Here is a 25,140-nt window from a genome sequence, read left to right on the forward strand (position 1 = left end):
TTAATGCACCGACTTTTTTAGTAGTTTTTACCAACTTATAAAAAAAACCTACAACTTATTGTACGTAATTTCATAACCTACGAAACGTTCGTAATGCAGATGTCTACTTATTGATCACTATTTCGCGAATTCAGCAATTTTGATATATGCAAAATTTTCGAAATTGGCAAGTTCGCAAATTCGGTGTAGCATATACGAATCGGTTTCGTTTTTATGTTGTTAACGAAAAAAATAAAAATAAATAAAGATATTTAATGTATTTTAATTTTCTTGGTATGTTAAAAATAGAATTAAAAATTTTAGTTTATGGAAAAAAAATGCACAAAAGAAAGATACAGATTAAAAATAAAAAAAAAACAAACAAAAAGAAAAAAACGGTCCTAAAAATCACATAAATCTAACGACCTAAAACGCCTAAAGAAGCCATTGCAAAAAAAACGCGCTCAATGAAATAAACGTTCTCAATGGAATAGAGTTTAGAATGTTATTCGATCCAATCAAAATAAATATTAGATATTTTCTTAAATAACATGATCTAACATTTTGAAAAGTTAAAAGATAAAATCTTTACAAGCAACAAAAAAAATAATTGTGTTACACTTCTTTGTGGATTTCAACAAGGCAAAAACTGTAAAAATGAAGGAATATGAGGTTTCAAGCATTGGTGACTCAAACGATAAAGCATTCTTGGATTTTAAGAACGAAATCGTTAAAGAAAGAGATACTTGGGGAAATAAAGTTGAATTTTTTCTTGCAATTCTTAGTTATGCAGTTGGTTTAGGAAATGTGTGGAGATTCCCATACCTTTTACAAAAAAATGGTGGAGGTAATAATTTTTTAAAATTGTTTCTAGAAGTTATGCTTTCATATGCATTTAGTTTAACAAATTGTTTACATTTTAGCAAAGCTATTGTCATTTTGTTAATGCGTTAACGATAGTTCAATCATTTTTAGTGAATATTATTGTTTATAGTGTTTTCTAGATAATTAACACCATTTGTCAAAAACTTCAGTTAAATAAACGAATTGTCGAACTAACAAAGACTTTAATTTCATTGAAAATCGTTGGCAATTTGTCGCACAGATTTTTTCATTTATTAGAATTTTAAAAGCAGAAAAATTTTAAAGAATTTAATTTGTAATGGTAGTAAATAGTTTGAAGATAAAGTTAAGTGCATGATGTAGTAAGATTTCCCATCTTTATTGTTGCATAAAAGATTCCTTTTTGACAAGTATTAGAAAATTCGATTTTCTAAAAAAGTGATACAGGTTGTACTTCATTTTTTGTATTTGTTATTATTGGAAAAACCAAAAGTCAATACTTATAAATAATAATAAAGATAGGTGAGTAGAAAACATCATGCCAAATAAAGTGTCGTCACTATTAGTAAAATTTTAGAATACAAGTGAATTAACTTTAATGCAACTGTTTTAGCCCTAAATTTAGTTTTTAAGATTTTCAAAGCTCGATTAATTTTTATCACTAAATTAAAAAAAATCTTAGTTACAAATATTATATTACTTATTGAATGACTACAAGCTTCTTTAGTTTAAACCATCTTTTCAATACGTGAGACAAATTTCTTTTGTGACAATTGTTCGACAATCAAACACTTTGGTTGTATTTTTATAACAAACAGGATTTTACTCATTAAGTTTTGTTATTTTTGTGGTTTGCCTCGTATACCTGTGTGTTTAGGTTAAATAAAAAATGATATGAAGACGTAAACTCTTGGTTTTGCTGAAAATTTATTTAAGGAAACCAATGGCATGATATGCAGAAGAAAATGCTCATTGTAGTAAGATTAAATAAAGCATTAAGCTGTAGTCGCTGAACTTTGTCACTTCTCGCAGTTTTTCAATTCGTAAAAAACGGATTGTCTAATTGATATCAAAATTGATTGTCTTTTTATATCAAAATCAATCAATATGAATATATTTCGTGTTAACAAAAATGTTACAAAACGCATTTACCTAAATATAATAAAGAAAATACAAAAATGACATTAGAAATAAATTAATCACATAAAAAAATGTAGTTTCGCAAAATGTATATAGTAACATACGTAAAGAAGACTTTTAAAAGAGAAAACATTTATGTTAAATAAATAACATATCTATTCACTTAATGCTGGTGTATTTTTACTAAATGTATATATGCTTAGTACTTAATCTTTCATATTATATAACATATCTATTATTATCACCTGAATTTTGAGACATCAAAAAAACAAAAAATTTCCTCAATAAATTTGGTGAAAAAAACAAAATTTTGTACAAAAAAGGCAACAAGGTCTGGACAATTCCTGCATAAAATGCATAAAAATTTCTCTTCCAAATCCAAACCTTAGCGGTGTTTACAAATCTACAAGAAAAATTGTAAATAGGAAACTATAAAAATGGAACTTGCGCTTTGATAGGATGCACATGAAGAGTTTAAATTAATCAAAAGTATAAAAACAGAGAATCTAAACTAGTGGTCCTTGAACTAATCAATTCAAAAGATGAAACAATTTTCAAAGGAAAGTTAAGACTTTGGTTGATGAACATAAATCATGTTTTAGTTTTATATCGAGAGCATGATGTTGCCATTAAATATAAAGAGGTTTGTTTAATCCAAGCTTAAGTAGTCTTCTACTCTAATATGTGACTGCGTCAGTAGATTTTCGAGTTTTTTCAAAAATTGTATTAGAAATGCTTATCGTAATTGTAGACTTTCTTGTCTGTAATATAATATGAGGCGAATGCATTATCTGATAGCATAGTCATCAATTCAATTACAGAACATATTCAAAGTAAACTTTTTTGGTATAGAATGGTAAAGAAAATTACTATCAATGATTTAGAATGTGATAACTGTCAAAAAACAAAAAACAAGAAACTTCAACTGAAACCATTACTAAAAAGCATATTCAATCCAAAAGATAACATGAAGAAGGTTGGGATTGATTTGACTAAACTATCGGATATAAATGGTTATAAACACCTGATTGTACTAGAAAATTATTTCAGAAAATGTGGAGAGATTGAACCTTATTTAATTATTCTTAAATCAGCAAAAGCGTGGGCATGATTGCTTTGAAATGCAAATAAACGATTATGGCCGTGAATTTGTGAATGAGCCGTCCAACTTCACAAGAAAACTTACCATCCACAAGCAAATGGTTAGGTACACACACTGGTAAAAGTGCCAGAAGATACCGCTCATGACAGGGCATTTTTTATTGATTATGTTTTGTTTTAAACGCAAATTAAAAAACTAATATCGACTGGATTTTCATCGTTAGCATTACTTTATCAAAAAGAATTTGTTCAGCTTATTGACACACATAGGATATTTGATAAACACTTAAAAATCTATTTTTTAAAAATCTTGATACAAAATCTTGTTCTTTTACTTGTCTATTAATTTCACACGGCCTTTAAATGTTTTTGTTTTATTTCGATTGATGAGGAGTAATAATCTCATTGTGATCTTAAAATTTTATGTGATTTTTACAGGGAAGTAAAAAATGTGGAATTAAAAATCTCATATTACACCGTACACAATTTCAATAAACAGTGAATTCTAAAAACCTGGATTTTATTTTTCATTAAAAACTTCACAGAAATAAATTGTATTAAGGAGTGGCATTTTTAACAACTGACACTTGCCATTGGTATTTTCTTGGATTTTTGGCTTAAAACTCTATAACTCTAGAGTTTTGATGTTGGTATAGGTGAGAATACCTTATCACGCATAGCAACAAGCTTTTTATAGTGACAGTCAATTTTATACAAATTCTTTACTTACTTACTGCAAATTATTTAAAAAATAGGATTTTTAATGCTCTGGTGTTCCAAATAAATGTATGTGGGAACTTTTTAATTTATCTTAATTATAGAATTCTGACAATTTTAATTTGGAATGCATAAATTTGAATTTTAATGTAAAAGGCATGTAAAAATCTATAATAAGAACATCTAAACACTGTTTTTTAACATTTGCATTTACCTTCTGCCAAAACCTTCTTCTTAGTACTAAATATTATTCTTAGTGAAGAAATGACTGGATCACTAGAACAAAATAATCACTTAAATAAATCTTCATTACATTTATACGGTCACACTTGCGTGAAAATGCTCATGATACTTTTTAAAATATTTATAACGCTTAATTTTTAAGCGTTATAATCATTGGCAGATGAATGGATACTCCCTAGTGTTCTGAGCTCACCGTGAGTTTGAAAATCTTGTAGTTTTTCTTTGGTAGTGTCTCTCCTTTAGTGTCTCAACAAGTCCTTCAATGTTTTTACAAAAGACTAACTGTCTGGGATCTTTATCGAAGTTGATTTCTGTTACGTCAAAATAATCATTTAAAAACTCATCCACTTCACCCAATTTGTTTCTCACATTATTTTCAAAATCTCCCCTTCCGACCAACTTGATTTTACTCTTCTCTTCCAGCAACCTTGATTTTACTTTCTCCTCCAAAAAATTCGACTCCTCGGGTATTTAAGTATGAAAATAAACTTACCTCAAGGCTTTCAGTTTTTATATTTCTGATCTTTCATAAAAATTTCTTAATTTTAAGTTTGAAATATTATATCAATAGCAAAAGGTTCACCCTACTTTTGTCATGTTCCACTGTTAAGTTATCTCTTCTGTTCGTAAGAGTGAAAGGGTGGTGTAATCTTGGTTAAAATAATAATTTTTATAAACTCCACCTTTTACACACTTTTATTAATCCAGGTGATGGGAGATTTACTCTAACAGGATAACTTCTTCCTCTATTTTCAGATGTTAATCCTGGAGTAATTGTAGTTCGAGTAATTTCAAAGATTTTATAAACACAGAATGGTTGAATTCTGGTGAGAATGCTAACTTTAACTTTTAAAAAATCATACAGTTTATTCAGAAAAATATTTTAGTATCCTAAAGCTTTTCTATATTTAGTACAGATACCATTGGGAAAATCTTTATTGCTTAAATCAAATTATTAAAAAATAAACTTATATATTCTGTTCAATGATCAAGTTCCTTCTTTAAAATCCGTCCTGATCCTTTTGTTGTGATTATTGCTGTGAAATTTTTTATAGTTTGAAATTTTAAAACAATTTAAGCAACTTTAAATTATTTGTAAATTTTTTTTTTTTAACTTATTGCAGTAAATAAAAAAACATTCATAAATAATATTCAATAAAAAACTGTACTATTACTAACTAGATGTTTATTATATTCAGAAAATAATTTTCAAAAGTCATGACCATATAAAAATGACATCGCCTACCTCGCCATTTTTAAAAGTTAAGAAATCTTCTATTAATAATTAAGTTTTTCCAATAAATTTCGATCTAGATTAAGATTCTGTAAAAAGTTTAATCTTTTTTTTTATTCCACAGCCATTTGGGGAAAGAGGACCCGAATTTTCTGGTTAATTATGCTCCTAGGTTCCGATCATTATAATTTTTTGTAAAACATTCTTATTTGACAACAGTATAAATATCAAAAAGTCAATGCAAAATTTGATGAGATTCATTATGCAATTTAAATGTTTGTGCCAAAGTTTTCTAATTTCGTTAAATACAAAACAGGAACTAGCATAAATGCATAATAATGTTTGATACCAAGACAGTTCTAAAACCTAATATACTTTTAAGGCCTAGCAGTTGTAAAAGTTTATCAGCATAGAGCACTCGGCATTCTGTATCAAGCTTGGATTAGAAAGAGCACAGTGAAAAGTCAGGCAACACAAAGTTATTTTAACGGTAAAAGTAAGATGCAATAGGTTTACAGCTCAAAAAAGGAATAGAGACTGAACAAATACAGACTTTTCAGTTTTGTACGAAGAATACATGAAGAAACTGTTTAAATATTATTTACAGTAGAATATATGTTGTAATAAATAAATGATTTATTTCTAAGAGCGATTAAAACATATAAAAGTATGTGTTTTGGCATTTATTAATACAGTTAATTCACAGATTAGCTCCTGTTAACGTTTTTCTGAAAGACCTAAAATTTACATTTAAAATGGGCTGTGGGAAAAGTTGCTTTAAGGATGTTTATTTTATTATATACAAGCATACGAAGAACAAATTTTTAAGTACTTATCAAACACTTAAAAATTTATTGATAATATATTATGTTATCAATAAATTAATCATTTTTCATTTTTTAGTAAACTAAAGTTGTTCATTTATTAATGAGCCTAAGTAATTTAATTTGAAAAGTAATAAATTAAAAAGATAACGCAATATAAATAAAAATTAAAAATAATACGAATATACATGAATTATATATTTATTTTTGAAAGTACCACCTTAAAAAACTGAAAGCGTCAAGCATTATTGTTTGATAAAATCTCGTTCAGTTGAACATCACTATCACTATTCACGCCTGTTGATGTAATTATAATATCTGTTGAGTTTACACAGTTTATTATGTTTATTATATATTTTTTATTTTGGGCACTTATTTGGTACAAAAACATCTGCGATTTTCAATGAAGTAACCTGATGTAAAACTCTAATGTAATGTCAGCTGTAATTAAAGTTGCGTCTCGTCGACAAAGTGTTTCACGATTATCATGTTTGTCTTCATCATCGTTGTTATTTAAGTTTGCAAAAACAGTGCTCTCATCGTTTAAACTTTCATCAACTTCCAAGTGACTAGCGTCTTTTTTGTAAATAACTAATACAACTGCCAGCTTAGAGCGTGGGCAAATCATTATTGTTGATCAATTTCTAGAATCTTTTCAAGTTTTTTCATAATCCTTGCACCATCAGTCGTAATACGTGCCAACACTTCAGAGAGATTTTCCTCTTTTTTCGATGTTGAAAATAGCTCGTAATTTTCGGTTTTTAATTTGACGTTCTTCTTCTAAATCTTTCGAAATTGAAGCTCTTGTGGATAACTATTACAACTTACGTTTCTTTATCAGATCTATAATTCTAACTGAATTTGTTATTGTGAAAACGATTGCCAATTTGAATAACTTTAAAAAAAGTTTATTTATTCAATAAACCTTCTGTATTTTGAAAACGTAGTTAAAGAATTTTTGAGAACCACGCATACATTTCGTCGCATAAGAATTATGGGGTTCTATTGAATATCTGTTGTTGTTGTTGTGAGAATTAAACTTTCAATTTTTCTTAGTTAAAATGTTTTGTTCCTGTCATTTTTTGTAATTAAAACTTTACGTCTTTTTTGTTATTCATGTTTCATAATTAAACTGATAATATTATTTATATGATTTTTAAATTTTTTATTTTTACTACTTTTTGATTAAAACTTTTATTAATAAATTCTTACAAAAAAAAGCAGATAGAACGCTCTAATTCTCATGCAACAATTTGGAATTAAAATGAAGCCGAAAATTCGAAATTAAATTAAAAGATTGCAAAGAGAATAAACAACTATGAAACAAATATTTTACTAAAGACTATATTATATATATACTAGACACTTTATGATGAACCAATAAGTTAACGTTTTTTATTACATTTCCGAAACCCCTAGAAATTTTTGTGAAAAATCCCTGGATTACGAGATCAACAATTTTTACGGGATCCCAGGATCCCGGGATTGCTATCCCTAATTGATTTTGAATTGAAATGTAAAATAAGAGGAAGAAAGAGAATAACAACTGCTAGACAAATTAAAAACATCTTAAGTTAAGCCAAACAGAACCCTAAAGTTACCTTTTTAAGATCAAACAGGATTAAATTGTGTGTCACTAGGCAATATAAAATGCTGAATAACAATATTTTAACTGTTTCAGATTTTTAAGCAAATTTTGGCTATTGTTAGTAAAAAATTGCAGCTGCAACTACTCTAAATGTCAAAAGTTATAATAAAAACCAATCGTATTCCTTTTTTAAGTTCTCCCTCAAAAAGTCAAAGGATATTCACAATTAAAATGTTTTTATTATGCAAATATTGTATTATAATGTATTATTGTTATTTCTTTTTTTTATTGATATGTTTTTTGTTGTTTTTTTAAATTTGTTTGTACTTCTTTTAATTTTTAAAAAAGTTGACCACTTTAATTAAATCAAAGGCTTTTTTCAATCTTGATGATGGCTGCTTTTTATCTCTCACTTACTAGGTCTCTTCACCCGTTATCATTCTCTTAAATTTGTGTTGATAGTCAAGAAATTGTCAATCCTACAATGAAATTTCTTTAAGCATGGATGTTGAAAAGTATTATCCAATTAATCTTTCCTACTCTAACATGTTTCTTACATAGCACCTTCAGCGTTGAGTGCTTTATCTATTACAGTTAAGCATCTTGTTGATCAGTTTCGTTTATTGACCTTTAAATCAAAAAATAATACAGGCAATCTATATTTAGGCAACAGTCTGAATTATTCTTGTCCTGACATATCAGCAAATCATCACTAATTTATCATTGAATAAGAGTTAGAGGGTAAATTTTTCTAAAAAATTGAAATGCATTTCATAAAAGAAAAGAAAGCAATCAGGAAAGTAAAATTAAACTATAAATTTTTCGGGAAAAAACATTTTTTTAAGAATATCATTAATGATCATATTTGAATAACTTCTTGGGAAGTCATTTCTAACTGAAATATCAATGCAACTTCTATGATTTCTAAGGTTTCTTTTATGTATATTACACACTCAATATTTTTATATCTGTATTAATATTACAAGTTATTGCCATATTATTAATGTTTCATCATCATCACCATCATCTTCATCATGATTGGCATCATCATTATCGTTATTACTATTCTTGTTATTTTCATTTTAAGACCCTTATTCTTGTGACTTTCTATACTTTTTTCCCTTAACAGTTTATGCTATAAATTAAGAATTGAACTAGCATAAGGTTTGATTTTGTAGGTGTGTTCCTGATTCCTTATCTTTTAACTTTGGTATTAATGGGTATTCCCGTATTCTTCCTGGAATTAAGTGTTGGTCAACGTCTTCGAAAAGGTCCTTTACATGCATGGAATCATTTGGCTCCATATTTCACAGGAATTGGTCTTGCATCAGTTATGGTTGCATTCTTAGTTAGTTCTTACTATAATATGATAATAGGATGGTGTTTTTACTACTTATTTATATCATTTCAAAAGAATGTCCCTTATTCCAAATGTCCAGTTGTTACAAATTCGTCTGGAAATGTGACTTTTGTAGAAGAATGTAGCAAATCATCACCAACCACCTACTTTTGGTATCGTGTTGTACTTAATTCAAGTGACAGTATAGAGGATAGTGGCGTTTTTAATTGGAAGTTGTGCTTATGTTTACTGCTTGCATGGACTATAGTGTATCTTAGTTCCTTCAAAGGCACAGCATCAATGGGCAAGGTTTGACAGTTTTCCCTGGATAACAATATTAACTTGATTTACTTTATTACTTTAAAATAATATATTTTTTTTTTCTTAGATGGTTTACTTTACTTCTCTATTTCCATATGTGGTCTTGACTGCATTTTTTATACGCATGGTAATGTTGAAAGGTTCATTTACTGGGATTAAGCACATGTTTACCCCTAATGTATGATTTCATTATTGTTTTACATTTTTACCGCATATATGAGTACTTTGCAAACAAAAGAAAGTTTCAATAGCAGCAAATCTAAAATCATTCTTAGTAGGATTTCCATGGTTCTTAAAAAAGTTTATAAAATACATTTTTTATGTATTTTTAATGTATTAATACCAACTAAAATTTCAAAGCCTTCTCATTTCAGTTCAATGAGCTTAAAAATCCTGAAATTTGGCTTGATGGAGCTTCACAAATCTTTTACTCACTCGGCCTTGGCTTTGGAGGTTTGATATCTATGTCAAGCTACAACAATATTAATAATAATATTATGAGAGACACAATTATGGTTTCCATAATTGATTGCTGCACATCACTTTTTGCAGGAACTGTAATTTTTGGGATTCTGGGCTACAAGGTAAAGTTAGTACCAGAATACTTACATCTAGTTATCAAAACTTTGAAAACTTTGACTTCAATAATGTTAATTTAGGCCACACTCAACTATGAACATTGTTTAGCAGATAATTTGAAGAATGGAACGACTAGAGAATGTGACCTGAAAAAATTTTTAGAGGTGAAAACATTTTTGTTGAAGTTTGTTGTTTTAAGTCTTGGAATTTTGAATCTTTAATATTCTTCTTCAAGGTAGAGGAAGGCCCTGGTTTGACATTTATTGCATTCACAGAGGCAATGTCTACAGTGAGTGGGACACCATTTTGGAGTGTTTTGTTCTTTGTAATGCTACTAACTTTGGGGATAGGAACGATGATTGGATCAGTTGAAGGAGTGAGAACTACTGTTATTGACTTAAAACTTATTCCACTAAGAAAAGAGCTGGTGCATTGTAGGTTTTTTTTATTTAAAGTTCTACCATATATTAATTTCATTCTTCTTCTACTTTTTTTTTATGTAGTAAGTAGTTCCAATTACTAATTAATATTACAACTTCTACTACTGCTAAAGTACTCATGTACATTTCACCATCTTTTTTAGTGATTTTATGTTCAATCATGTTTTGTGTGGGGCTGCTGTTTTGTCAAGGATCAGGAATGTATTGGCTGCAAATGTTCGATACTTATTCTGCTAGTGTTTCTTTGTTAGTGATTGCACTGCTTGAAACTTTTATTGTTATTTATGTTTATGGGATAAAAAAGTAAGTTAACTGGAATTTAATTAAAACTTAATAACTGCATATTTAACAACTTAAAAATAATTATCTCCTAAAAAAATAATCTTATTCACTACTGCATTGTGAACTACTAGAAAACAAGCTTACTTAATAAGCATACAATATATATAAACGATGATTGCATAAGAATTTTTCCTGTCGAAGCTTGCATTGATATCAAAATTTTTTATTTTGTTTAAATTAGTAATAGACATGTTCTATTTTAAAACGGCATTTAGGAAAATGTTTGAAACCAGGTAAGACTTAACAAATCTTTCTGTTCTAGAATTGTTCAGTTAAATTCTAGACACTAGAAAAGTTCTTTCAACAACTTTATATGGTCAAAAAAGCTTTTTAACTTATCATAAACGAGTGCATAAAATAGCAGCGAAATGTTTAAGGGCTATTCCTTTTTATATTTTCCCCGTTATTTTTTTAAAAAAACATCCGGTTATCATCAAATTTTCTGGATTCAGCTGAACATGTGACATATACAGTGTCTCAAAAAATTATCCGACCAAACAAGTTTTTCCCAAAAAAAAATGTTTACGCTCTAAATTATACTAAAAACAATGAATAGCGATACTTACTTTGTCTGTCATTTTAATTCTAATGGGAATAGTATGTTATTTAGCGTTCATATTTTTTGATTCATGCTTCAGTTGGTTTATTATTTGTCCTAAGAGAAACTTAGTATTGAATAGGCTTGTAAAAAAATTATCCGACCAAGCGATATTTAGGTAAGTTTAATTAATTTTATGTGAAATTTGGTGAAATATTTTAGCAAATTTTTATACAATTAATGAAATTGCATAACAAAAAACTGTTTTTTTTGTAGTAAAAAAAAAAATTATGTATAAAAAAAAGGTTTCATGTTTTTTTAAGTAAAATGGTGGGAGGTAAACGTCACTGGACTGTTTCTCAGAGAAATTTAGCTGTTGATCTAGTCAATCAAGGTAAAACCTATCGTCAGGTGCAGCAAGAGACTGGAATTCCTCATAATACAGTATCCAACATAAGGAAGAAGTATAATTTGATCGGAACAACAGCCACAAAAGAAGGGCAGGGTCGCAAAAAAAAGACTTCTAAGAGTTTTGATAGAAACTTAATTATACAAGTCAAGAAAAATTGCTTCATTTCTGTTCGAAAACTGGCTGAGCAAGCTGAAGAGAATTATGGAATAAAATTATCTCATCAGACAATCAGAAATCGTATCCGAGACTTTTTGAAATCCCTGATTTCAAGGACGACTTGTGTGTAATAAACCATATTTGAGTAAGAAACACATGAAAAGAAGATTGGAGTTTGCTAAGAAGTTCAAAAACATGCCGTTAAGTTTCTGGAAAAAGATCCTGTGAAGAGACGAATCGAAATTCAACTTAAAGTCATCTGATGGAGTCCAAAAAGTTTGGAGAAAAGCCGGAGAAGCCTACAAATTAAGCTGCGTGAGAGGAACTGTCAAGTATGGCGGCGGTAACGTGATGGTATGGGGTTAAATGGCTTGGAAGGGTGTCGGAAAACTCCAATTTATAGATACTACAATGGATCAGGTGCAATACAGAAACATATTAAAGCAAAATTTGAAGTCATTTGCTCGAAAACTCGAGCAAATGACTTCAAGGATCTGATTTTACATTTCAGCAAGATAACGATCCCAAGCATAGTGCCACTAAAACCAAGGAGTGGTTTGCTGAAAATAATGTTGAGGTCTTGGAATGCCCGCACAATCACCGGACCTTAATCCCATCGAACATTTGTGGGAAATTTTAGACCGAAAAATTGGAGATCGGTCATTTTCCAAAAAAGATAACCTCAAAGTGGCAATTGAAGAAGCCTGCGAAAAGATTCAACCAGAAGAAACAAAATCTTTAGTTGAATCAATGCCTAGACCTCTAGAAGCTGTAATCCAAGCATAGGGAGGCTCAACAAAGTATTAAAATAATTGTTTTGTTATATAATAATTTGTTATAAAACAAATAATGTGTTTGGTCGAATATTTTTTTGACAATAAAAAAACGACCTAAGTTCCTTTATTTTAAGACTGAAAACCTTGTGATTCAAATTTTACATTAAAATAAATAAAATCTATTTAAAAACATGTTCTTTTATTTTCATTAATCTTGAGTTTACCAAAAAAGTCTAAATTTATGAAAATACAGCACTTTTTTTAGGAAAAATATTTAAAAAAATGTTTGGTCGGATAATTTTTTGAGACACTGTATAAGATAAATACTAATTTTTATGTTTGCTATAAAATATAGCTCAATATTTTATTGAAAAGTTGTGCGGCGAAAAGTTTAAGGAGAGCAGTAGTGACCTTTGTAAATATCGTTTTTGCAATCAAATTAATTCGTCAGTTTTTTTTTGTTGGTTGAACTGAAGTTTGAAACTTTTTATTACTTAAATACAAACGGGAAAAACATAAGAAATTACTTCTCCAGTAAAAAATTTGATATTACGCGCTGGAGAGCGTAATACTTCAATTCGTCAAATTGAAACTGAACAAGACAGGCCAAGAAGAGCAAGTGAAAAAGGAAATATATTGTTGCTATAACTATAAAAAAATAATGTCGCGATAACCCAAGGAAGAATGCTATTGATTAGACGATAGTTCGTCTGACTTTTTTTGATGTGAATACACAACTAGCAAAGAATTATAATATAAAGTGTTCTGTTACAATAACGAAAGAGCGACTTCGACGTGCTAAATTTTTTGACCAGCGACCAGCAAAGAAATCCTTGGTTTCGGTCACGAACCGTAAAACCCGAATAAAGTTTGCAAAACAACACTTAAACTGGATTCCAAAGCAGAGGTCAAAAGTGTTATGGAGTGACCAACCCAAATTCCTGATGTTCGGCTCTGATGGTATTAGGTATATTCAGTACAATATGTGAAAGATTCAAAGTACCGACTTTCAGCTATTAAGCATGGCGGTGGTAACTTAGTGGTGTGGGGAAGTTTTAGTCAAGATGGAATTGGCCCTTTTCATCGAGTTATTGGAATTATGGATCAATACGGGTACAGGGACAATACTGAGAAGATAATGCTGACACAAGCAAAAGATAACATGAGAAGAGGATAATTTTTTCAACGAGAGAATGAACCAAAAAATACAGCAGGTTCCGTCAAAACATTTTTTGATCGCAAGAGAGTTCGAGTTCTCGCTATATATTAAAATGACACATATCTAGTTATATATTAAGATATGTCATATATCAAGCTGTAATTTCTAAAAATTTGATGATAATCAGATATTTTGTTAAAAAGCCATGGGGAAAGCATAAAAAATAAATGATTATCTGTAAAATTTCCGCCGCTTCTATATACAGAAGCCCTGTCGAATTTGTTTTAGTAAATATGGTTATTTATTAGAATTTTAAAAATCAGTTACAGACAGAAATTTGTTGATTTCTAAACACTCCTTCACTATACTTTTTTGTCTTAAACAAACGCAAAGCCATGGAACAGTAACGAGGACGAGTTTTCAAGTAAAAATATTTTATTGACAAAAGCAATTGCTAGATTCTGCTGAAGTAATTTAGCTTTTGTCATAGCTAGCTGAGATTACTATTAGAAAATATATGTCTTTCTTCTTTGAATTTTACTCTTTTTGTCCGTAATTATCTGTAGAGCAGTGTTTTTTATACTCCTTTGCTAATGATTTATTCTTTATTACCTGATGTGTTACCTACAGATGAACAGCGTCTACTCTTTGAAACTATTATTCCAGTGCGAAAATCAGTTAAAGAATTATCAGTTTTTTTTATCGTTAGACACAGAGATCCGAATTCACCTTTCACTGTGGAAAGTGACATCACTTATCAATCTCATCGAGAAAGGAAAAAACTTCACTTAGGGAAACAACCAATCGGAAAAAGGAATTCTTAAAGCGCTTATCATTAGAACTAAGTAAGAGATTCTCAGACAAAGGTTGTAAACTCCCCACATTTGAACTAGGTCATTAACATTATCCCTTTTTCCATGGACATCTCCTTGATGTTGATGATGAAAATATCCAAAAATTCATTGAAAACCACTCCAAAACCAAAGAATACTTTGAGGATTAATCATTATCTGCATTAAACTCTAATAGTAATAATGCTGGTGAGGATTCTGATGCTGATTATACATAAAATGGAGAAGGATTAGGAAGACACTACCTCACGTCAAGCACTTGGAAATCCGCCTATTAAATTGGAAGTGGACAAATATCAAAAAAACAAGTAGACTTAAAAAAAGATGTAATACTAACATTTTGGCATGGTGGAAGCAAAATAACAAAAAAAACTTAAATAAAAAAAATACAACAAAGGAAAAAACAACGAATGGAAGAATGCCTTGAATGGAAGAAATTTTACTTGCATTTTGTTCACAATAAATAATCAATTTCACGTTTTCATTTTTTTTTTCTTATCGATATAAAACGAGACTATGTGATCATTCGATATCATACTGCTTTTTTTTATTATCAGTATCGAAACTGATAGTATTGATATTGATAGTATCGATATCAGTATATAAGCTACACCATACTATACAAAAACATCCTTCTCGGTATCGACTTAAAAGATACTAATTATCTAGTGTCATCAATTTTATGAGTGAAAACCGATATAACCGATACTTTGATATCGTGTGATCTCGATAATGGTACTGCTAGGTATTGTATCAATACCCAGACGAGAACCGAGATTTGATACCGACTATTTAGTGCCAGTTAAAAATGGTATGCACGTAAATATGTGTGTATTTGCATGAATAGTACACAAACACTCCCTTCTTCAAAAGTTCTATTAAAATAAGTCTTTTAGAATGAAAAGGTTATTGCACGGTAGCCCATGAAATATTTGTAAATTGCTTAAAATTATATTGAATTAGACGTTTGCTGTTTTTGTTTATAGTTTTGAAGATGACATCAAGTTTATGTTAGGTAAACGGCCGAACCTCTTTTGGAAATTTGGATGGTACGTTACAGCACCTCTATTAATTATTTCCATTTTGATCGCTTCTTTATATGGTTTATTCACCAAATCCATTACGTATAATCCCTGGAATAGTTCACAGGTAAGGTTTTCCGTATTCTTGCTTCGAGTTATTTTGTATGAGTATCAATGTCCTGCGGGTTAGTTTTTATTTCTACACTTTAATGCAAACCAAGGTTTTTTTAGTTTAAAGCTGAGAAGAAATCTTATCCAGCTTGGGGAGTCGCCTTCAGTTTTATTCTGTTGTTCATTTCAGTAATTGTTATTCCAATAACTATGATCTTTGTTAAGTTTGGATGGTTGAAAATCAAAAAAGAAGTTGATTTTAACAATGGATTAGATATGACATCAAATCCTTGTCAGGACGCTAAAACTGTGGATGAATAGATGCAGCTAAATAGCTATTCAATTCTTTGGGACTTTCTGTAAATTATAAATGTTTTAATTCACACACGTATATATGTAAATATATTTTGCACTTATTTTCTTTTTATCAACTATTTTAAGGCAGTAGAAAATGTTTTTAGCGAGTTTTTAATATATTTTGGTAATTTCATGAAAAACGTTTTGGTAATTTCAAAGGAAAATCTGATAGAAAAAAATCGTTGCTCTGTCCGAAAAGCAGAAGCTTAATACCAATCACACAAAAACTAAGTGTAGATATTTCTGCTTGAGTACACATCAAACTTATCAATATCAGCATATTTTGATAATCCATAGTTTAAAACGGAGGATACCAATTACATCCTGAAATTCTGGAATTTTTTCACCTGGTTTAATAATTCATATTTATAACAATCCTATAATAAATATTTATAATAAACTTCCGACAGCCGATTATAGTTTATAATATATAATAATTAAAATTTATATTAATTTATAATACATTATAAAAATTTTTATAACATATACATATTACAGCCGATAGATATCGGCTGACTAAGGGTTATCCAATACAGCTAAAAATATTTTTTATAACACCAGTGGATTTTTTTATAAAACAAATGCCTATGTATAGGCATGGGACCATGGCTCGTTTAACGGTTTTTTTCGAAAAGCAATTTTTTTTTATCGAAGTTCGAGAAAATATTTCCGTTTGATGTTACTTTTATTTTACTTTAAATTACACGACATTTAATAAATCTGATAAAAAACAAAATAACAAAAGAAAGAATTACAAAGAGAATTATAAAATCACTTTTCACTTTTAAAAACATTTTAAAACATGTGTTTGATATATCTAATCATCTATAAACTTTATTGATAACTGCTTAGTAGTACGTGATGCCAAAGTGTCATAGTTTTGTTGTATAAAAAATAATATTTTGGCATTTTCAGAGTTGAAGTTGTATATACTGTCAATTATTATGTTACGAGAAGTTTTTCTGAAGCAGCAGAAGTCACTGGAATTTCATATTTTCGCTTACTGCATTTGTTAAAAGCGAGAATTGATCTTAGTGGTCTTTCTACTAAAAGTTCACATACCGTATGCGACCAAAAATTTCGTAATAAACTCTTTTTGAAAAAAATTTATGTAGAATGAAAACCTGAACCCAAATAGAAAAATTTGTTTAATAAGAAGTGCTAAGAATTGCATTTACTACATTTTTATTCAATATGTCCTCCCTCAGTATCAACCACAGCTTCAAGTCGACGCCTGAACCTGGAATAGGTGGTCTGAATATAGTCATTGGGCATCTTGTACCACTCCTTCTTGATAACAGCCTTCAAGGAGTTAACACTGTTGTGGGGACGTTGACAAGCCCTTGACTCCACATACGCCCACGAGGCCATAACTCTTTTGACCAGTATTTTGGCCGGCTCTCCTGGAGCCACTCCTAATTTTTCTGGGATGATTTGGAGGTACTCCATCCTGCTGGAACACAAAATGTTTGTGGGTATCAATCCAGGGTTTGACATGGTTCTCCAGGATTCGAATGTACTTACTAGTGTCAACTTTCTGATTAAATTTGTTAAACTTGAAGAATAGTGAAGGAACTTTCTGGCCATTAGAGGAAATGAGGCCAAACATCATAACTGATACCGGATGTTTGGTCTTAAATGTATACTTTACGTGCTCTGGGACTGCCTGAACTGGTTGATGACACAATTATACAACTAGCTCTGCTGTTTGAGACAGAATAAACAGTAAACAATTTCTCATCTGAGAAGAGGATGTTCGTTTATCTTTTCTTCAGGAGGCTCAGAAGTTTACTTGATCTTTCAAATCTTTTTATTTTGACAATTAGGGAAACTAAGTGTTTCTTAATCCTGGCTCTTGAACTTGCCTTGAGATCTTTCCTGACTTTATTTCTGATAGTGAGCTCACTGACAAATAGCTCTTCAGTCATTTTCTTCATTGACCGTACTGGATTCCGAGAAACTTGACCCTTGATTGCCTTAATCAACTGAGTAGTCCAAACTGACCTTTTTAGATCACTGCCAAGCTTCTTCTCAACACAACAAATCATTTGAAAACGTTTAATCACAGTGTAAACAGTACTAAGAAGCTTGTTTAGCATCTTGGCAATATCTTTGGGTAAGGTGCCATTGAAGATCAATAACGGCTTGTTTTTACTAGTGATCTTTTCTATTTGGCTGCTTTTTTCATTTATTTTTGTTTTCAAAAATTTTAACAGTAACAAACAACGTGCTTAAAAATAACAACGGAACATTTACTTTGGAATTACCAAACTTATTATGCAATTTGCGGTCGCATACGGTATTGCTTTAGTAGACTGGGAAGTGCCAAAAGAGTCATTAGCTCTTTTTTTACTGATAACTTTGGACCTGAGAAAATGGTTGGTTGTGTTTTTATTTGATAAATATTCAATTAAAGCAAATTTGTAATCTTCACTATCGTTATCTAACTCACTTAATAAAAATTGTAATGATGGTTGACTTCTTAGGAGATCATCTGTGGATGAATCACTTTGCACTAATTGGTCGTAGGTTTTACTTTCAAATTCATTCAAATTTATTTTCCTAAGCAGCCCACCATTATAGAATGGTTATTTAGTGTTCATTAGATGCACCTCAATTTTTAATTCTTTGGTCAAGTTCAACTAACAGCTGTTCTAAAAATTGTTTTAAGTTTGGTGTCGAGTATTGTGGAGCGGTTTCTTTTTCATAATGAAACTTCTTAAGACATTTGTTTCTTAAATATCTTAAGACTTTAATTCAGAATACTTTTATATGATCTTAAGAGCTGGCAATAAATGATCAAATCTGTAGAGCTCTTAACCCGTTGGGATAATATCCAAGAAACGTTCATTTCCTGCATTTCTCAAACTTTTAAGTGATCTCTGAAGTAAGATGATTAACTCCAGCGTTTGCATTCCATCTTATAATTACAAGCTAAGTTAATTGATTTTACTAAAAAGAAAAATAAGAAAAATAAGAAAAGTTCCGTTAATTTTATGTAGTTTTTTGATTACTACAAAAAATGTAATTGTAATTTTTGGAAGTTTGAAAAAATTATGGGATCTTAAAATCAGGCAACTCCTACACAATGATTAATTCAATGTTGTCATAGATGATCTACTTTTAAAGATTTTTATTGATCAAAGGTTTTCATTTTTCCAAAGTTTAAAAATTTTTTGTCTTTTTTTTTTTTAAACTCAATAATATTACCAAAATTTTTTTGAGTTTTTTAGTTTCACTTAAAAAATTACTTGAAAATAATAGCATTTTTGTAATAAATGTATATAAATATAAAAGTAATAATATCTAGTCTGATGCATTCTTTCCCTCTTATTTAATATTTGTTCTTGTTTGTCCATTGAAATCTTCATTCTTTATCTTTTCTGAACTGATCTTGATAGAATGGTGTTTATCAAATAATCAGCACACAATACATATTGTGAGGGCGGTGGATTTTTAATTATTTTTATTGTTATATTATGTTTTCTTCTTTTGCAGTAAAGGCGAAGGGGAATGGGAAGGGGAAGGGGAAGTTTGGGTTTAGTGTTATTGTTGGATTAGGTATATGGAGGTTGGGAGCTAGGTTGATGGTCTGGGGAGTATTTGGTTAGGAAAGGGCTAGGTTTGGGTTGTGAGAAGGTATATGGAGGTTGGAAACAAGGTTGGGGGGTTTTATTAAATGTTTTCTATGTTCGGTCCCTCAGGTAATATATTACGGCGCGGCTATGGTAAGGTGCGCGGTTAGAGCATCATACTTTTTTAATAACAGTATTTAACGCATATAGTAATAACAATAATATTAATAATCGAAATGCAAACAAAAATACTTACTACTGGTTCTTCTTCTCTTACTTACTTTTCTTAACAAATATTCTCAAATATTCTCATCAATATATATATTCTCTTAATATTAACTCATGCAAATATCAATAAATCAATACAGATAATAACACTTATTTAAAGTTACTCAAATATCTTTTCTTACCAATTCTTCTTTTAAAATCTTCATAAATTCTTCTCATAAAATTCTCTTTGAATCTTTAAAATCCTTTTCTCATAAATTCCTCTTTTAAATTTCTTAAAATCTTCTTTTTAAATCTCTTTAAACTCTTTTCTCTTTAAATCTCTTAAAATCTCTTTTAAAACTCTTTTCTTATAAAATCTTCTTTTAAAACTCCTTTAAAACTCTTTTCTCATAAAATCTTCTTTTCAATCTCTTTTAAATCTCTTTAAACTCTTTTCTCTTTAAATCTCTTAAAATCTCTTTTAAAACTCTTTTCTTATAAAATCTTCTTTTAAAACTCCTTTAAAACTCTTTTCTCATAAAATCTTCTTTTCAATCTCTTTTAAATCTCTTTCCCTTTCCTCTTTTTCCTCTTTTCTTTTTAGCTTTTTTTTATAGTTTTTGGTTGTTTATCGTTTTGCAACTTATTCATCATTTATTTATATGACAGGCTGAATAAGTTTTCCGCGTGTACGTCTTTTCTTGGTTGTTGTTATTTTTTTTACTTTCTCTTTTCGCTATATCGTTTATTCATATGACAAATTCAATAAGTCTCCGTGTGTACGTCTTTTCTTGGTTGTTGTTATTTTTTACTTTCTCTTTTCGCTATATCGTTTATTCATATGACAAATTCAATAAGTCTCTGTGTGTACGTCTTTTCTTGGTTGTTGTTATTTTTATTCATATGACAAATTCAATGAGTCTCCGTGCGTACGTCTTTTCTTGGTTGACTCACTCTTTTCTTCGTTCCAATGTTAAAATTGAAAACATTATCATTTTCCCTCCTCACATAGCTCCATTCTTCGAAAAAAATCGTCCCTTGATTTTTGATACAAGGATAGTTCAATTGTAAGTGATATACGTATAGTGTTTATCGTGTCTAGCTTTTCGAGATTTGAGGTTGGCCTTGTCTTCTATTCAAGTAGGTTTCGAGATTTGAGCAAACTTGATTCGTGTTTTTTTTTTTGTTTTTTTTTGTTTTTTTTTTTTTTTTTTTTTGTTTTAAACCGTTTAAATATATTCTTAAATACTGCAATAATATAATGTCGTGCAAATGCTTTCAATTTCATATACTTCAATTTAATATACTTCAATTACATATACTTCCAATAAAATTTCTTAATGATACAACAGTTAAATAAAAATCTTGAAAATGTAATGTGAAAAAAAATGGAAAAGAAAATAAACAAATCGTCTCAAAAATAAAATGGCTTAGGCACTGAGTAGCAAGGGCTAAAACCTGAAAAAGTGCCTTGAGAAAAGTTAAGTTTAAAAAGGTGAAATGCAAAACTCAATTCACTAAGTTTAAACCTCAATATTGCATTTCACATAAAAATACGTTTGATCGTCAGGGTCATTGATATCGATTTCGTTGTTGTCGTCGCTGTCATCGTTGTCGTATCATCATCATCATCATCATCATCATCATCATCATCATCATCATCATCATCATCATCATCATCATCATCATCATCATCATCATCATCATCATCATCATCATCATCATCATTATCATCATTCTTAAATTATCATCATCATTTATTAAAAATCAAATTAAACAAATTTTATTTTAAATCGCTCACATGGGTAGGGTTCGCGAATCTCCCTATGCGTTATCCAAGCGCATGTTACCCGTTACACCTTTTATTTACTTTCCTTGCAATTCGTTTACCTTTTTGGTAAACCTGGAACAAAATAACAAAATGAATAAGTTATTTGTCATCAAATCTTTGTTTAACTTTTGATCGTATTCTTGTGTTTTAGTTATTAGTGTTCTTATTGTCTTATTTAAATCTGTTGGCGTTTTGAACATAATAGCCAACGGAACATTACTTTCATTTTTCGGTACTTTACTTAATGCATTATAATTATTCATGAAACGTTGGGTTTTTGTAGTTGAAGGCTTCTTAATTAATGATGACTCTAAAATATTATTCTCCTGATAAGAATTAGTAATTATATAGTTCCTTATACTTGGTATTTTGAGAAAGATTGGGAACTTTGAAACGCTTGGGGAGTACGATACTTGAACTTCGAAGAAAGCTTTAAACCGATTTCCTACTTTGTTTATGTCTCCATTGTTAAGTGGTTTAGTCATCTTAAAATCATATGTCGGTTCATGATCGGTGATTTTCGAACAAAGAAGAAATATTGGAATGAACAAAATGAGTTGCAAAAGTAGAGCAGTCATAGTAAGGCTTCTACTTTCCTTATACGGTTCAGAAAAACGGAATGAACGATTGAATGGTATGTTTTTGGGTGGAAAATGAGGTAGCTGATCTGAAGTAACTTTCTTTAGAATCGGAGGATGAAGCTTTTTCACTGGTTCTGAAGTATACTCTAGCTCTTTGTAGAGCCTCCAATTTGTAGGAAACACATTTGTATCTTTGAGGATTCTGATATCATAATTATCATTAACTTTTAACTGAGTTGTGCCTTGGTTTTCTGAACTTGTACATAAGTCTTTTAGGGAACTTAAACTGATTTGGTTTGTGAAACAACTTTCTGTATGTTCTTCTACTGTCGTACAATACTCTTCGTCAGTTAATGGATTCAAAATGCCTTTGTTAAGAGGTGTTTCAATAATTCGTTGCCGATCTTCGTTGTCATGATTATAATTACCGCTTTCTGATTGAATTTTAATATCTAACTCAGAAGTTGTTGTTTTTCTGCTACTTATGTCATTTTCATTAAGACGGTCTAATACTTTTGGCTTCGAGGAAGTATCAATATGTCCTTGGTTTTCGTAACATAAGTTTGGTATTGCAATTGGAGTTTCGTCAATTACATGCTGTTGGTTTAAATCTACTATATTAACAGGAATAACTGTTTCTTCTTCTATCTTTTGGTCAACTTTATCGTTTATTTCTTCGGTATGTTCTGGAGTGAAATATTCAGGTGTAATGTAATCTCCTATCTCAACCTTAGAATTATCATCAAGTATTTCGGGGAAGTTGTTTGTGGCTACTTCGTCAATGTTATTTTGATCAATTTCTACATTACTTTCAGTGTCATGAGAACTGCTTAATGAACTTGTTTCATTTTTGGTAATTTGTGGATCTTCACAGTTGATGGCTTTCACATTTTGGGGTTCACAAATTGTTGAATTAGGTTGATCAAAATCTTTCTTGTTCGTTTCCTTGTTCTCTTGTTGCAGTAGATTTCGTTCAGTAATGTTTTGTAACAAATATCGAAACTGGTCTTGTAGACAGTTCATCTCATGGGTGATCTGTTTATCATTCTCACGTATATTTTGAATCTCCTGTCGCATATGTTTATTTTCATCTTGGTTTGGGGTGTTAAAATGTGGATGATTCATTCTATAAGACGTATAATCTCTTGCTGATGCATTATCGTAATAATTGTTGTTGGTTTCATATGGGTATCTTTCATCAAAAGTTGACATCTGATTGTTTGTGTAGGGGTTATACCCGTAATCACAACAGTCATTTCTATGGTAATCTTCTGTATCATCATACTCCATGGTTGTGTCGTCATCATTTTCGAAATAATTCTCCTGATATTGAGCAATACTATCTACGCCTAGTATACGAATTGACGTATCATTTCTTTGACTTTCATAGATACCTGCTCGTGCATTTTGAAAGTTATTCCACTTGTTATTTTGTGGCTTTGATTTTACGTAATTATCCTTATAAGTTTGTTGTGGGTTATTTGAGGTAATGGATCTCCAATTTCGGTTACTCGAATCGGGTTGAATGTATTTATTGCCCATGTTTCTGTTCTGGTTATCAAAATTTCGTGGAGTCCAGTTTCTATTGCTTCTCCATTGCGGTTGTTGTGTAACGTTTTTCCTGTACAGATACTGCGAGTTGTTACTTTGTGGAATCCTGGGATCTTGATATTCTTGTCTGCATTGTCTTGCCAAATGTCCCGTTTTATTGCATATAAAGCAGGTTGGTTGATTTACTGTAGCTGGGTTAAAATCTTGATTTTTGCCAAAGTTACTATTCGTTTGTCTCCTTAGTCCAACTTTTAGCTTTCTGATCTCTTCTTTGAGCCTAGCTACTTCTCTAGTCGCATTTTCTGGATTAGCTAAATTTGCAGGTGTTGCACTATACGCAGCCACAGGTGGTGTGTCGCTATCGGCAAAAGATACAGTGTTATGCTTAGTCGACTGGTTTTGTAACTTTGTCATGGTCTTTATCATGGTTTGTTTCAACTATGCGAGCGTCATCATCAATGTTAACCGAATTATTCACTCTAGCAATTCTGACTGCTTGTGTATATGTCTCTGGTTGGCTTAAGAGAAGTTTTCTCTTTAAATTAGGATTAACTCCTTGAATAAAAAGATCTCTTTTAGTTTCTTCCGAAACTTTTAATTCTTGAGATAGCTTCTCTAAACTTGCTATAAAATGCTCAAGCCCTTTTTCTCCTTCTTTTAATCCATACAGCTGGGTTTTCTTAATCCAAATACGTTCTGGTGGTTCATACTCATTCTGAAAAGCTTGTTGAACTAACTGTAAATCTTGTCTTATTTTGTTTGGAAGGGATTCATAAAATATCGAAGCAGATTTATTTAAGCAAAGTGGAAAGGCGCAAAGCTGTTCATTATTGTCCCATTTGTTAAATGTGGCAGTTCTCTTAAATTGAAGGAAAAATTCTTTAACATCATCATCCGGTCCTCCGTTAAACTGTGGTAAACTAGATTTATCGATTGTTGGTCTTAATGAGGTTGTAATCTTTTCTAACCAATTAAGAGTGTTTCTCTTATCTTTTTGTCTAACCAAAGAAACTTCGGCTTCTTGTTTTGCCGTGGAATTTAATAGTTTTCTGACAACCTTTTCTATCTTCTTTTCACTTAAAATTTTATCAATATACTCATCTCGCCTATCATTTTCCTCGTGTCCTAGAGAGTCTCGATCAAAGTTATCTATTGGTAAAACTTCAATGTCGGGTGTGATACAGTTGGGTGCAGATGGTGTTTTTGAGTAAAATAGTGGTATAATGTTAGGGTTATTGTTGTTATGAGGTGAACCTGAATGACTTGCCATTTTTGATGTTGATAAAACTGTTTTTTAAATGTTTATTAAAAATGTTAATT

The 25,140-nt window shown here is 30.2% G+C and overlaps 3 protein-coding genes across 4 annotated transcripts; 2 read left to right on the forward strand and 1 right to left on the reverse strand.

Annotated features, from left to right (window-relative positions):
* Positions 1 to 17: 17 nt before the first annotated feature.
* LOC145183078 (sodium-dependent neutral amino acid transporter B(0)AT2-like) lies at positions 18 to 16,212 on the forward strand. Of its 2 annotated transcripts, XM_090085851.1 has the most exons (9): positions 18 to 826; positions 8,848 to 9,317; positions 9,397 to 9,507; positions 9,704 to 9,913; positions 9,989 to 10,072; positions 10,144 to 10,342; positions 10,492 to 10,651; positions 15,569 to 15,731; positions 15,836 to 16,212. In XM_090085851.1, the coding sequence occupies exons 1-9, from the start codon at positions 637 to 639 to the stop codon at positions 16,034 to 16,036; spliced, it is 1,788 nt and encodes a 595-aa protein (XP_089941977.1). In that variant the 5' UTR covers positions 18 to 636; the 3' UTR covers positions 16,037 to 16,212. The 2 variants fall into 2 exon arrangements, 1 of the variants encoding a protein (XP_089941977.1); XR_016451986.1 differs by lacking the exons at positions 15,569 to 15,731; positions 15,836 to 16,212 and adding an exon at positions 12,892 to 14,887 and having other exon boundaries at positions 512 to 826; positions 10,492 to 11,162.
* LOC149889818 (uncharacterized) lies at positions 11,279 to 13,199 on the forward strand. Its single transcript, XM_090085853.1, has 2 exons — positions 11,279 to 11,406; positions 11,552 to 13,199. Exons 1-2 carry the CDS (start codon positions 11,279 to 11,281, stop codon positions 11,925 to 11,927), a joined length of 504 nt encoding a protein of 167 aa, XP_089941979.1. The 3' UTR covers positions 11,928 to 13,199.
* Positions 16,213 to 16,744: 532 nt separating the features above from the next.
* LOC145194052 (uncharacterized) lies at positions 16,745 to 24,866 on the reverse strand. The gene is made up of 2 exons (XM_090085849.1): positions 20,058 to 24,866; positions 16,745 to 19,024 (listed from the first exon to the last, which is right to left on the reverse strand). Exon 1 carries the CDS (start codon positions 24,244 to 24,246, stop codon positions 21,724 to 21,726), a length of 2,523 nt encoding a protein of 840 aa, XP_089941975.1. The 5' UTR covers positions 24,247 to 24,866; the 3' UTR covers positions 16,745 to 19,024; positions 20,058 to 21,723.
* Positions 24,867 to 25,140: the final 274 nt, after the last annotated feature.

Source organism: Hydra viridissima, unplaced genomic scaffold (assembly GCF_058129835.1).
Source record: "Hydra viridissima isolate aposymbiotic clone 2 unplaced genomic scaffold, HvirCarnegie_v1 scaffold_4, whole genome shotgun sequence".
Lineage (NCBI taxonomy): Eukaryota > Metazoa > Cnidaria > Hydrozoa > Anthoathecata > Hydridae > Hydra > Hydra viridissima.

Coding starts and splice junctions, on each gene's coding strand:
- LOC149889818 (XM_090085853.1), top strand. CDS start 11,279: ATGGGAATAGTATGTTATTTAGCGTTCATATTTTTTGATTCATGCTTC. Junction 11,407..11,551: donor TCCGACCAAGCGATATTTAG/GTAAGTTTAATT, acceptor TGTTTTTTTAAG/TAAAATGGTGGGAGGTAAAC.
- LOC145183078 (XM_090085851.1), top strand. CDS start 637: ATGAAGGAATATGAGGTTTCAAGCATTGGTGACTCAAACGATAAAGCA. Junction 9,914..9,988: donor TTGGGATTCTGGGCTACAAG/GTAAAGTTAGTA, acceptor ATGTTAATTTAG/GCCACACTCAACTATGAACA. Junction 10,652..15,568: donor TATGTTTATGGGATAAAAAA/GTAAGTTAACTG, acceptor TTTTGTTTATAG/TTTTGAAGATGACATCAAGT.
- LOC145194052 (XM_090085849.1), bottom strand. CDS start 24,246: ATGATAAAGACCATGACAAAGTTACAAAACCAGTCGACTAAGCATAAC.